The 13,964-nt window shown below is 37.5% G+C and overlaps 1 protein-coding gene across 1 annotated transcript in view; it reads left to right on the top strand.

The window, feature by feature from the left end:
* The window catches only part of SORCS2 (sortilin related VPS10 domain containing receptor 2), a 596,489-nt gene that overhangs the window by 543,185 nt on the left and 39,340 nt on the right, over positions 1 to 13,964 (top strand). Inside the window, exon 15 of the mRNA XM_068403090.1 lies at positions 13,241 to 13,361. Within this exon, the coding sequence (XP_068259191.1) occupies positions 13,241 to 13,361 (121 nt within the window). The remainder of the gene's footprint in view (positions 1 to 13,240; positions 13,362 to 13,964) is intronic.

Here is a 13,964-nt window from a genome sequence, read left to right as displayed (position 1 = left end):
ACAGTCCTTGGGTCAGTGGCTTTTGCCTCTTGCAGTCACAGAGGCTCTTACGCTGATGTCCAAACAGCCCTACTATGCAGCCTGTCTTTGAAATTATCTGAGTGCAGTATTTCAGATTGTAAAGATGAACTGTCATTTATATGAAATTTTGTGAAGTTACTGCAAATACAAATCTGAGAAACATAGGTAAAAAATATTTCCTGCATTTTTCCTGTTTTACACAAATTCTTAGGCAGATTTCAAAAATGTTAAATAGCCTGTCTTCTTGTGAAAATTGTCCTCATGGTGTAAACAATTATGTTGTTGTCCTAGTAACCAGCATTGCAGTACTTTGTGTAACCAAACACTGCTAACAAATACACATTTTACATCTGTGCAGTGATTGAGGCAGATGCTGTGAACAGAGTTAAAAATAACCAAATACTGCAACTCAGACTCATGTTTATCTGTCTTTTTCCAAAGGGCCAGGGGCATCTGGATCTGAGCTGCAGGTTTTGCTCCATCTCTGGGATAAGTGCTAGTATTTTAGAGGTGTCTGAGCATAAAAAACACTGGTCCAGTTAGGGGGAAAGGCACATGCTGACTGCAGCAGGAAAGGGGAATGCACTCAGAGATGTGCAGGTTGTTAACATGTGCTCCTATCAGAACAGCCCATGTGATCCTTTATATTGGAGCTCAGTGTGTTTATGACAAGATTTTTCTCCTAGGAGTTACAAATAGAGCTGCCTTTGACATGTACCAGTAGCATTTTCCTCAGTGGAAAAATAAATAGCCCAGTGTGGAGTTGTGTAAAGGATCCTCAGCAAACCAAAAATCCTACCCAATGTACTTAAAAGCATTGCACAAAGCTCATAACGCTGCACTGCGCAGGAGTGAATTTGAGCTGTTAGTTCTTTCTTTCTCCACTATCCCATTTATCCTCTGTTATACATATATGACCTGAGAACAACAGTATTACTCCACCATCTTCCCCTTCTCTCAAGCATAGTTTGTTTTTGTGTTCTTATATATGCCATGTGGAGATACTTAAGCTTCTGAATGAAGGATTTCCGTTGATTTCAGTGGAAGGAGGAGGGATCAAAAGCTTATCTTCCACTGTACTTACTGGCAGATAAAAAGGTGTGTGATTTCCATTGATTTCCAAGGATTTCCATTGATTTCAGTGGAAGTAGAGGGATCAAAAGCTTATCCTACACTGTACTTACTGGCAGATAAAAAGGTGTGTGATGACTATATGCTCTGTGTTGTTTTTTGTTATTAAGTATCATTAAAAAGTGATTTTGTGAAGATGTACTTAAATATCTGGCTGAATAGGCTAAAGAACTCATGTAAAATGATACCTTTTTGAAACCATCCATCAGAAATATATGAAACTGTAGCTAGATTTGGTACACAAGCCCAGACTGACAAAAAAGCATTGTATGATTTTTATGTTTATAAGGGCAGAACAAGAGTCTGACTCCAGCATCTCAGTGCCAGGCTTGTAGGATCTTACTTTGCAGCTAGTTCTACTGAACATGGAGGACATCAAACACTTACTGTCACAGACTGGCCCTGAAAGGACTTGCAGCCTTCCTACCAGGCTCTAAAGATAATGGAAGAATAAACATACAGTATCTGTTCCCTTTGTTGTCGTTATATCAGCTTCCTTGTCTCTGCCACTGCTTTTGGTTGGATTTTACCTTCAGGGTAATGTTGCCTGCCCAGTGGTGCTCTCTCTGACTTTACATCAAGACCTTTTGTCGTTCTGTCTGGCTTAGGTAATTTTCTCTCAAAACTTCACACTTGTACAGAGTTGCTGGGCATGACTTAATCTACAGTGATTTGCTGCTTTTGAGAAATGTCATCCACTGATACACACTCCCTGGGAAAAAAAAAAAATCAACTATGCCATGTTTTCCGTTTTATTAGGTAAAAAGTGTTTTTCTTCAGAGTAGAACATGGTAAGATGAACTTATGTATGGTAATGGGAATAAATTAACAGTGTCTTTCACCCTAAAGAATCCCCAAATCCATTACTAAGGACCTAGTCTGACATTTTTTACTTGTACAGGAATTGCATTTTTTTCCTTTGGTAGGGAGTTTGTTTGAGTAAGGACTTTGAGTAAAGAGTCCAATGTCAAAATCTGCATAAATTAGCAGAGATAACATAATTCTGAAGTGGGAAGGTAGTAACTGAAAAAGTGTCCAGCAAAATTGTGGAATAGAGAATGTTTTGTTTAACACCTCTAGAATAAACTCACAAAAGAGTCAAATAATATTTTTCTTGTACAGAAAGCAGCTGTTACTGTAGGGTAAAATCCTGGTTGCACTGAAGCCAGCTTAGGGATTTCCTTCAAGGTTTTTAATTTTTATTAAAAAAAAAAAAAATCCACAAAAATATTATCTGGGAAAGACATTAAGCGACCTGGTAACACTCTGTGTAAGAGAGACTTCTCATTCTCTGGCATGGTGACTGGGATGTTGACCTGACTCATAAGGGAGTTCCAGTTGAATTCCTGTTCTAACCTAACTTATCCAAAATGAAGTGGTCTGGAAAGATTTACTGAAGAAACAGGGGAATATGAACCTGGCTGCCTCAAGTCTTCATTTCGGAAAGTTTTGTGTTTTCTCCAAAACAGAGAAAAAACAAATGTTGACTTGTCAAAAGTTTTCATAAACTGAGTTGTCATCTGCCAGTCAACGTTAATCTAAATCATTCATCCAAATCCCCTGCGGTATTCAAAATATGTACACTCAAATGCCAAGGAAAATATATTTTATTCCATTGTGCTCTGCGGTAGACCTAGTTAAGATTTTTAAGAGTTTTAAGCAGTAAAGTATTCAAAAATTTTAGGAAATTCATTCTGTGTAAAAATCAGTTTCTAAATAGACCTAGTTAAGAGTTTTTAGGAGAGATAAGCAATAAAGTATTCATAAAGTTTAGGTAACTTATTCTGTGTAAAAATAAATTTCTAAATGAAGAGCTCAAATCCACCATTTATTGCTAAATGAATAAGTAAGGTTTGCTAAGAAATTCCCTCAACTGATTGATATATGTTCATCAAAATAATGCATGGTTTAGTAGGCTTTGTTCTAAATTCTTTAAGAATGGAAGTTACTGAAACCTAGTGTTAACAATATATTATATTTTGGAAAAATTACTTAACAACTCTGGATTGAGTAATGGCCTAACTCAGTGGAAAAAGGAAGAATTTTTATGTGTTCAAAATATTGATGTTCCTCTTCAAAGGAAGTAGTTCATATAATGTAATGACTTCTAAATCACAGTTCAGCTTCTGGGAGTGTTTCCCAAACCAAGTCATTTAGGTTGCAGTATAAACCCAGTAGGCATGATAATCATGGTACTGCAGACCATGGCCCCTTTTAAAAGGCCAATAAGAGGTTATATAAAGGAACTGCTTTTCTTTATGTCAGGTAGAATGAAAACCTTCCTTATGGGTAATTGTATTTTTTTGTAGAGGGATTTTTTTTTCTGAGGTCTTACAGTGATGCTGCTGGGAACATTATGACATCTCTGAACTGCAGAACTCCTGCATGTGTGTCTTGCTCTCTTGAAAGTCTGTTGTTGCATTCCTGTTGGATTCCTAGGTGATAATGGAAGCAAGAAAACAGTCTAATTTAAACTTAATAAAAACAAGGTGGATATGATATTGTCAGGTGTTAGATATTAGGGAGAACCATCTGGATTTTTGCAACTGTCAGTTCTGCTAGGAATGTCAACCTCAGCTTTAACAATATCAATAACAGTCAACATTATGTGTAGTTTATGGGGCTCATTGTTGTGCCACACATGGCAGCACACTACCTTTCCTGTTGTCTTTGAGTATCTTACTAGGTAGAGATACTTCTCTGTGTTGTGAATTCTTCACTACTAACTTTCTTACACTGCAACCCTTAAAAAAGGTAGATAAAGCCTCATTATGTAAGACAATAGCTGGTTTCCAAAGGCAAATTCTAGGTTTTATTTGCAGCTAGTTGTAATCTCTTGTTTGAGAAGCATTGCTCAGTTATTAAATGGTTGTTCTGCTCTCTGCATAATGAAGAACATACCTCTCTCTCAATAGATGGAGGAAACATACAGAAAGACAGGAAGAGAATGATGACCTTGCTAGAAGAGCATTGAAAAAGCAAACTGGTTGCTCTGTTTCAATCTAGTTTGTATGTTAGCTAATCCAGATGTACAGATGCTTGTTTGCTGGCAAGTCTAATGCTTTTGCTGGCATCTCCATGGACACAAACATTAGGAGAACAAGTCAGTTGCATTGTAGTAGCACTGCAAACGTGTGCTCTTGCAGCCAAGACCATGGGACTGCCCCGTCTCTCCCTCTGCTCGAAAGAAGTCCAGTGTGTAAAGCTTTGTTTTTTTCTTTTTTTTTTTTCCATAAAATTTTCATCACATATTCAGAATTATGGGAACATGGTGCTTTCAGCGTCTTGCTAAAGCCTGTATTTAGTACATTTTAAGTGAAGACCTGGAAATATATTTCAATAAGAGAAACTAAAAGGTTAGGAATCCATGTGTTATAAGAATCTTTTATCGCTTTGCCTGTATTTAAAGGAGGAGAGAATGAGAGAAAAAGGGTGACGCGTGACTTTTTTTATTCAGATAGAGTCTTTGTGTCATTTTGAGAGTCATGCCAGAGAATGAGAAGTCTCTGAGTGAATGCCTGCAGCTGTGGTGCTCTAACTTCTCCTTCAGGAAGACAGTTCCATTTTAGTGTCTAGTTCTAATAAATGGTGATGATGAGATAGACATTGGAAACTTTGGCCAACAATAAAATTGTTCAAATATTTTACTTAAATTTTGGTGGGGCCTTGAGCTCCATTTTACTGTATTTTGGTCTCAGAATAAAGGAGCTACAATTTAGGTGACCATAAGCTATTTACTCTGGCTTTGCCAGGTGAAGTCTGAATGAAGAATTTCCTACCTGTGACAAAAGAGATCTGATTTTTAACTACGTGAGTGGAAAAAAAAAATATCTAAAGAATTAATTATAAAATTTTGTAAGTATCCCAAATTAATTTGACCTTTAAGTAAGATGACAGCAGAGAGCGTGAATGGTGCAGATCTATCCTTTATAATATCATGTTTCTCCTTAAATTAATAAATTTTGTCCACTGTCCACCTTGTATTTTCTTCTACTTAAAGCATCAGGCTAGGCAGTACATCTGCAATTTTTTCTGAACAGCTTACATGTTAAAAGGTTGTTCTTGGACAGGAATTTACCAAATAGATGGAAAAAAATGTTGGAGGTAATTCACAAACATCATGGAGCCACTGAGCTTCTGGATGAAATGGAAACATGCTCATCCTGCTCCTCCCCAGCACTTCTCAGAACTTAAGCATTCATTTCCGTTCTTTTTCCCCAAAAGAGCTGAAACCAACATGTTTTGGCATAAAAGAATGATTGGCAGTTATTTTTTGTGGGCAGGAAACAATGAAAAAACATGTTTTGGTTCAATTTCAACTAAATTGTTTCCTTCCCTCATTTTTCACTTTGGCAGCCGAACCAGGAAAAAAAAAAAAAAAAGAAGAAAAGAAAAGAAAAGAAAAACTACTCTTATCTTTAGTGCATGAAATATATGCATGTGTTTGTAGTTTAAGGCACTTAAATCGTAAGTGTCTCAGCATATTTGCACATGAGCTGTTGTGTACACGAGCACTGTTTATCTGCTGTTGCTTTGTGTAGGCAGGTGTCTACTTTTGCACATGGAAGCATTCATCATTTCTGTAGTTGTAATTTAGGAAGGCCACTGAAAATGTGACCTCTGTTACGTTCTTCTGGGGAATTAGAAAAATATGTGGAATTATAATCTTGATATATAACAGGCTGCAGCTTGAATCTTACATTACTTTCATCCACTTTACTAGTATGGACCCTTTGACTTATCTAGTTTTTGTTGATTTTACAATGGTGTAAAGGAAGCGAAGACAACTGTTAGAAGGAAAGCATGTCTATAATGATTCAGCTGTCATTTTCTTTTTGAAAATGGTAGGCTTTAAATAGCACTGTAGACATAGTCATGGCTAACCTGCTCTTCCAACCCATATCCCCTTGAAAATATTTCCTTAATAATGTTACTGCTTCTGTGAGTTAAGGACAATGCTACCTGTTGGAAGTGGTTACACTAGAGATAAAGGCTGATCACTTTACTCTCTCAACTTGGTCATTTCTTTACAGATTTTGGCATGGGGAGGTCATGTGTCTTGCTGTATGTTCAAAGGCACTGTAATAATGTGAACTACAACAGGCAAAACAAAAATCAGGTTGTCACATTTATTTGCTTTTTCAGTTATATTGTCGTCTTTTGTAGTAAAGGTCTAAGTGAAGCAAAGGACTCGTCATAAATAAATTGACAAGAAACTTCTAACACACTATTCCTTTTAGGCAAAAGGCAGCTGAGAAAGTTGCTGCTGTTTTAATGTAAATGGCCTCTGATATCTAGTGAACTGTAAGGTGGATTAAGTATTCAATCTGAAATTGCAATTGTGTTATAAAAATAAGGGAGGTGTGACAGTTAAAAAATATTTTAACAGTACAGTAAGTTCACTGACAATTGTGATGGCTACTAATATGATTTACTACAGGAAAGGAAGCCTTATATAGGGAACAAGTTCTAAATACCACTTTTTAGTATAGCTCTGTGACTGCTTACATTTAAACGAATACTTTCGAAGAAACAGACTGAAAGTTTTTAGAATAACTAACTAGCATCTCTGAGACTCTGGTTTCCTTTGCCAGCTTTATCACTTGCTCACTGTTGGATTTCGAGGTTTACATCCACAAAGAATTTCAGGTATCTGCCTTTTTGCACGTTTGGCATCTTTGCTTAGGTGCTGTCTGGAAGAAATTAGACACGTTATTCAAGATAGAGCCACTGAGATTGCCCACATCACCTGTATGTGGGGTCCTCAACTAACTCTGGTTCAAACCCTAGGTGTTATTGTCAGTAGTTTTATACATTTGAAGGTTTTCCCAAAGTACTAGAGGCCCTGTTCCACCCCCAGCTGGCATGCCAAGCTAGCAGAGTGTGTCAACAGGGCAGTACAGGACCGTGCAGACAAATTCTGCTACCTTGGCAGCATGCTGTTTCAAACATCATGGTTGATGACAAAGTCATGTAGAGGAGAGCAAAAGCCAGCACAGCACTTGGACAATTAAAGCAGCGTGTCTAGAATGAGAGAGGCATCTGATTTCAAACAAAAGTAGCTATGCATCATGCAGTTGTCATCACTAGTCTTCAGTACAACTGCAAAACTTGGACTATTTAAGTTGCTATGTCAAACAACCGAATAAATTCCACATGTGCTGTCTTCATGACCTTGGTGGGGTAGTACAGTGGGATCACTTCCCCTACTCTGAGGTCTTTGCGTGTTGTCAGATATTCATCAGTAAAGCAAAACTGTTGCAGGTTCAGCTATGCTGCTCTGAATATCTGATGAGTATGTCAGCCATCAGGCTGCTCAAAGCCATTTTCTTTGTCTGGAGACAATATGGCTAACAACTCAAAGGTAAACCACCATAATACTACACAAAATTGCTCAAGGCGTGTCTTAATTTATATAGCATTAGATCCATGATATGGGACTCTATAGCTAAAGTCCAAAGAATGTTTTAATACTGTGAAATCCTATGAAGAAAGTCCTGAAGAACACAGCAGAAAGGCTGAAGAGGAATGCAAGTGTAGTGGTTGTAAAAAGAAGTCTGTGACATCTGAGATGAGCAATGTGTTGTCAAAATCAGGCTCATTTCTCCTGAATGAAGCCACAAAAGATGAATGTTTACCTGGTAAGTCTTTGGGAGTCTCCAGCATAAGCACCATCGTAGCTTCAGTCAGGTGGTTTGCAAGTGACACTGACAGCAAGCAACACAGCTGTTACCGTTCATCTGAACTAGGGAACATCTATTGAATAGATGCTCTTTTCTATTGAATAGGATCACGAATTTACTGGCAGAGATTATCATTGCATATAATTTCTGTTAAATTAGCTCCCCCTGATTATGAGCCTTATCAGGAACAGAAATAACCAGCAATCCTCCAGCAAATAGTTTAAATGAGTTAGCTTAAAAACTGCATTAAACTGTCTTAGCTATCAAATGATGCAATCAAATTAAAAAATGATGTGCTCATAAATGAACTAGGAACAAATGTACAAAGTTGTTATGGCAACTGAAACACTGAAGTTAAAATTATGGATCCCGAATTCTTGCAAATAAATGTAAATGAATTTCCAAGGTAATTGAAATTTCTTTCAAAAATTATTTATCAGAGTATCATCTTTCATAGTTTCAACAGAATTGATTTGATGGCTTTCTAATGAAATATAATTAATCAAGAAGAAGGTTTTAGTAGCTTATGAATTACTATCATCTTGATGTTTAACTTCTAATCATCATTTACACTTGCTGCACCGTTCCAGTTTTTTCCATTCATATGATTTTATTGGACATATATATTTTGCACCTGAGCAATTAGATTGTGATTGCTGTTATGAATTGCTTTATTGTAGCTCATATTTTTGTCTAATCCATTGAATCCTACTTAATACACTCCTTTTTTTCTTACTTTGGAAAAATACTTCTTTTTTTATTCTAGTGATTTTTGGCAATACATTTAAGTGGGCTCTTTTGATGTGTCTACAAAACCCTGTCCCCAACGGGGCAACAACTATTATTGCAGCAACAGCATTAATAATCATGAGGTCATGTTTTCAAACAGTTTGCTAAGCTGGGTGCATGTAAGGTGCTGGATTCCTTAGGAAATTTGCCCCAGGAATTCGAAAGCTGTATGGCTGCATTTTTCATGGGTATTGTGGCTGTGCTGAGACACTTGCATGAATCTCAGGAATTTTACTTAAACCAGAGGATGGTGGGATCAGCGGTGCGGTTACTGTGCTCTGTCAGAACATGGTTTTCAGTCTGTAGAATCAGAACTGCCATAATGGAAATGAGTTATTTTTTGCAAGAGGAGGGACCGACAGGCAGAAACATTATTTCTGTCTTTTGCTAAAAATCCACAGAGGAGAGGCTTGTAGGTTGCCCATTGAAGCAATGCCTTTGTTGTATAAACATATAGTTTGCATGTAGCTTCTGTATTCTTCTAGCAGAATTTGCATAATTTCTAGAATAATTTCTACAATTTTTATAAAATTATATGATGTGGGACTGGGAAATATCTCAAAAGTTTATCTTCTCTAGCTCTAATCCTGATGTTTTGCTAATTTCTCACTCCAGTGAGAGAGAATAAGCAACCGCAATAGCTTGTACCATTACCATTACAGAATCACATTATGTTTGAGGTTGGAAGGGACCTCTGGATGTCATTGGGTCCAACCCCCTGCTCAAGCAGGGCTATCTAGAGCCAGTCACCCAGGACCTTGTCCAGATGGCTTTTGAGTATTGCCAAGGATGGAGACCCCACAACCTCTCTGGGCAACCTGTGCCAGTGCTCGGTCACCCTCACGGTAAAAAAAGTGTTTCCTGACGTTTAGAAGAAACCTCCCATGTTTCAGTTTGTGCCCATTGCCTCTGGTTCTGTAACTGGGCACCACTGAAAACAGACTGGCTCCATCTTCTTTGCACTATAAATACCCTTCAGTTATTTATATACACTTATAAGATCCCCTGAGCCTTCTCTTCTCCAGGCTGAACAGTCCCAGGTCTCTCAGCCTTTCCGCACAGGAGAAATGCTCCCATCCCTTCATTATCTTCATGGCCTTTTGTTGGACTCCCTTCAGTCTGTCCATGTCTCTCTTGTACTGAGGAGTCCAGAACGGGATACAGCACTCCAGGTGTGGCCTCACCAGTGCTGAGGGGGAGGAATCAGAGAATTGTGCAGCTGTATTTTTTAAGTTTGTTGATCCTTGTCCTTCCTCTTTTTTTCCCTTCCTCCAGATCTCTTTGAAGACAACTCTTCAATCTATAAGAAGGCTCTGAAGACATTTTGTTGTACTTCCCAGCTTTATCTTTTCCAGAGAAAAAAACAATTCTTTCAGTCTTTCTTCACTGGATACATTTTCTGAGCAGCTTATGAGTCATCCTTGCCCCTCATCAAATTAATTTTTAGTGGGGATGTAAATATGCATTTAACATCCAAAATTAGACACCAGATTCTTCCAGAGGCTCCACCAGTGCCAAGTTTATCAAAATAATTACCTCCATGTTTCTCTTTTCCAGTTCTGAATACAACCTAGAATTAGTCTTTCTTTTGCAGCAACATTGCATTCTTGTTTTAATTCCCTAGAATTCGCCAAGACTTTTCTTCGATATTTGAAAGTTATTCTCCATTTTGCTTTTGTGCCTTTGTGGTGTTTTTTTTCTAGGATTACTTTTTGCAGTTGGTTCTGGAGTATTTCATCATGTTGATTTCTGACTGTTCCTTCCATCAGTCAGTGTCTGCCCTCTTTCTTCTGTGTTATCTGCGAAATTTTGTGTGTGTTTGTTATTTGACCACATGGGTGTTAATGAAAATATTTACTAAGGACCCATCATATCTTTGCAATACGTATCTCAAAATATTTCCCTGTTTGATAGCTACTTTTTGCAAATGGATTTTTCTAATTGGATATGTACTCCCATTCCTCATTATGTTTTTTTTACGTTGAGACAATGTCAGTTAGAATAGTGTAACAGTTTTAACAAAGGTCAAAATATGCTACATTTTCTCCTTTTCTTTATCCACTAAGCCAGTTACCCTGTAAAAGAAGGAAATTACATTAGTTTGACATGATTTGGTTTTGACAAATCCGTGGTGGCTGTTTGTTATCGTTTTAATTATCTCCAAGGTGCTTATAAGTGGATAGCTTAATAATTTGTTTGGTATCTTTGTGAATATCAAAATTAATACTGTAACTCCCTGGGCTCTGTTTTATTGGTTTATATACATGGTTATATATACGCACATAGATATATGTTTGTGTGTATATATATGTGTATATATGTATATAGGCAAAATGTTTCCCTTTCTATAGTCATGTGGAATCACCCTCATCCTCTGTGAGGTCTCAAAGATGATTATTAATAGTTCAGATATTTTGTTTTATACTTTCAGGAGAATTTCGGTATTCTGTTCTGCATTGAACTCAAACAACTATCTCCTTTTTTCTCCTTTCCTGAATAATCTGCCTGAGATAGCTAACAAGAATGAAGAAAAATTCATTTGTTCTGTAGCAAATACTTTTCTTGAGGCAGGAGTGAAGCTTTGACAGGACTTGGCTCCTTGCACTTGAATGTATTTGTTGGTAAATTAGTTAATAAAATAAAAGTAACCAATTTGTAAAGTTTTGTGGTGTCTAAAGAAGCATTCGCTGAGGTAGATAGCTGCATAAGCACATGGTGAAATCTGCCTTATGCGTTAGTACCTTGTATGGAGAAAAAGAGATGTAAAAAAAAAAAGTACAGGTATTTAGCATGCAAAAGACACTTCATGCCTGTCAGCAAAGCCAGTCATATTGAAGCAGGCATTGTGGAAAAAGCATGAGATCACCTAAGTAGTCACTTTATTGCATATGTAACTACAAGTGAATAAGATTATATGGTGACAGCAGCTCTCAGGATCCAGCTAAACCAGAAAAAGGAACCAAACCTGTAGGTCTCGATGCAAGACAGTCTTCCTGCTGAGAGAAGTGGGACCACACACCTATGTGCACATACAGCCAGTGGACCGAGCCACGTTTTTTAGTCTTTGTGTATTGTTTCTACTTCTGAGCTATGGGTAGATTGGAAAGGAAAGAAAGTTAGATGATCCAAGTCCTTTAATCTCAGTGCCTTACTAAGAAAAGGGTAAGACATACAAACTAAATGCACGTGTTTCTGATTAATTAAGTGCACTTCTGATGGTGAAGTTTACTGTGCGCATGGATTGTTTGGTCATTATAATGTGGGCAGTATGGGCACTAATCTATAGATACCTACATCTCTGTCCTATGGCTGAGAAGCAAAGACACCAGAAAGGAAAGGGGGAAATCACTGTACATCTTTAGTCTCTGCAACTATTTTTCAGCCTCTTTGGTAGACTTCAGAGCTCTACATCCACCTACCAGGGAGCAGGCTTAGTGTGGTAATGTTGCCTCTGTGCTGCAGAGGATCCACTGTTCCCTCACTTCTGGTCTACCCTAGTTCCACTTTGAACCTGGTATTCAGGACAAGAGAAATGACTGCACAGCAGAATGCTTTTAGCAAAACTGTACCATTCCTGCTGTGTCTGGATTTGGACAAAACTGAGGGCAAAACAAAAGGAATGAATTAGTTTGAAGAACGCTGCTAAAGCTTGGAATATGAACTCTGTGTAGCATGAACTGCACAGAAATTGTTGGCTTCAGAATCAACCTTAAATTCTTTGGCAAGTAAGCCACATAAGCCTGATACAAACCACAAATACATTTGAATTTTACCCAAAGAGAGTCTTTATCCTTTCTAATTTGTTGCTGGATGTCAGCAAAAACATTTTGTTTTGGAAATAAATATTCTGACTTTGAAAATGTTGGCAGTTTTGAAAGTGCAGCTTAGTTTTTAAAGCAGTGAGTTTTCCATTTTTTTTTTCAAAAAGAAATTTGCATTTTGTGGCTGTTTTTGTTACACGTTGGACTATCTGAAATGAGGAGGAGACAGAGTTCTTCAGCACAATGTATAGATTCAGTGTATTCCCTGGAAATTAGTACTGTTTCATGATACTGCTGTGAGTTTGAACAATAGGAAATTGCCATCTGAAACCTGTAGAAGTTAAGAAAAAAACCCACACAAACAACTGAAGAAGTTTCACCATAATCATAAAGAATGAGTGACAGATGATCTTTTGAGGTCCCTTCCAATCTCTAACATTCTCTGTGATTCTGTGACAGAGCTGGAAACTGAACCCAGTGATCCTGGGTTCTGCTCCCTGATCTGAGCTCCCTGTCAAAAAATGTTTCATATAACAAGATAATAGACAAAAATATTGGGTTCCACATTAGAAAAGGTAGTATAGTTCCTTATAAATTTCTGGATATTTTGCTGAGGGAAAAAATCTCTAATCTATGAGCTATATTTTTTCATTTGAGAGTTCCATAGACAATTGGCAAATGTTTTCTAACTAGACACGTTGTATATGAAGAGGAATAAAAGTGTAAGAAAAATCAACCAGGGACCTTTTAGTAGGCAACCATGACCATGGAAAGGAAAAGACAGAACTGACAATTTGAATCTCAGATGTATGGTATTTCTTTCAGTAAGATTTTACTTTTGATCTTTTTGTTTAGAGTCTTTGGACATATTAGCTACCGTTCAGACTGGGAACTGGTGAAGGTGGACTTCAGACCATCCTTCCCCAGAGAGTGCACTGATGATGACTATGAATCTTGGGAGCTCACAAATCTACAGGTATTCACAGTCTTATGTTAACTGCCGCAACTTTTCCATAGCTTTCAGATTCATGTAGAACTGTGTGCTAGGAAAATGTTTTCAAATAGAATTTGGATGCTACATCCCCAGCTTTGTTCTTATGTTGGTATTTGCTGATTTTAGAATAGTTTAAAATGGAGGAGGTTTTTGTGTTCCCTTTGGTTGTGTGATCTCTGTCCTGGGAAAGGCAAAATTGTATCTGGTGGTCTGCCATAATAATAGGTGGTCCTGCTGGATCGTGAAGCATATAGCATAAGCTAAAGTGTGTAATATTGATTGAGGCAATTTCAACACACAGTCATATGTTCTGCCAACTTTCTGACCACATACAGTACTAATATATAAATTGCCATAAGTAAAGCCCGTTCCAGAAGTAATTTAGGATCTCAGTGGACCGATCATGTAATGAAGTCCAGTTGTTTTGGGCAATACCATTTCTGCAGTAATGCATTAAGACTGTGCTAATCCTGGTTCTCTGGCCAAATCCAATTTTGGGAAGCTACATTCTCTATACAATGTATTGATTAAAGAGACCAATGTGAGGGTTTTTTACATTAAAAGGAATATGTAATATTTATTCAT

The sequence above is a fragment of the Nyctibius grandis genome, chromosome 6, assembly GCF_013368605.1.
Source record: "Nyctibius grandis isolate bNycGra1 chromosome 6, bNycGra1.pri, whole genome shotgun sequence".
NCBI lineage: Eukaryota > Metazoa > Chordata > Aves > Nyctibiiformes > Nyctibiidae > Nyctibius > Nyctibius grandis.
This window is presented reverse-complemented; position numbering and strand designations above follow the sequence as displayed.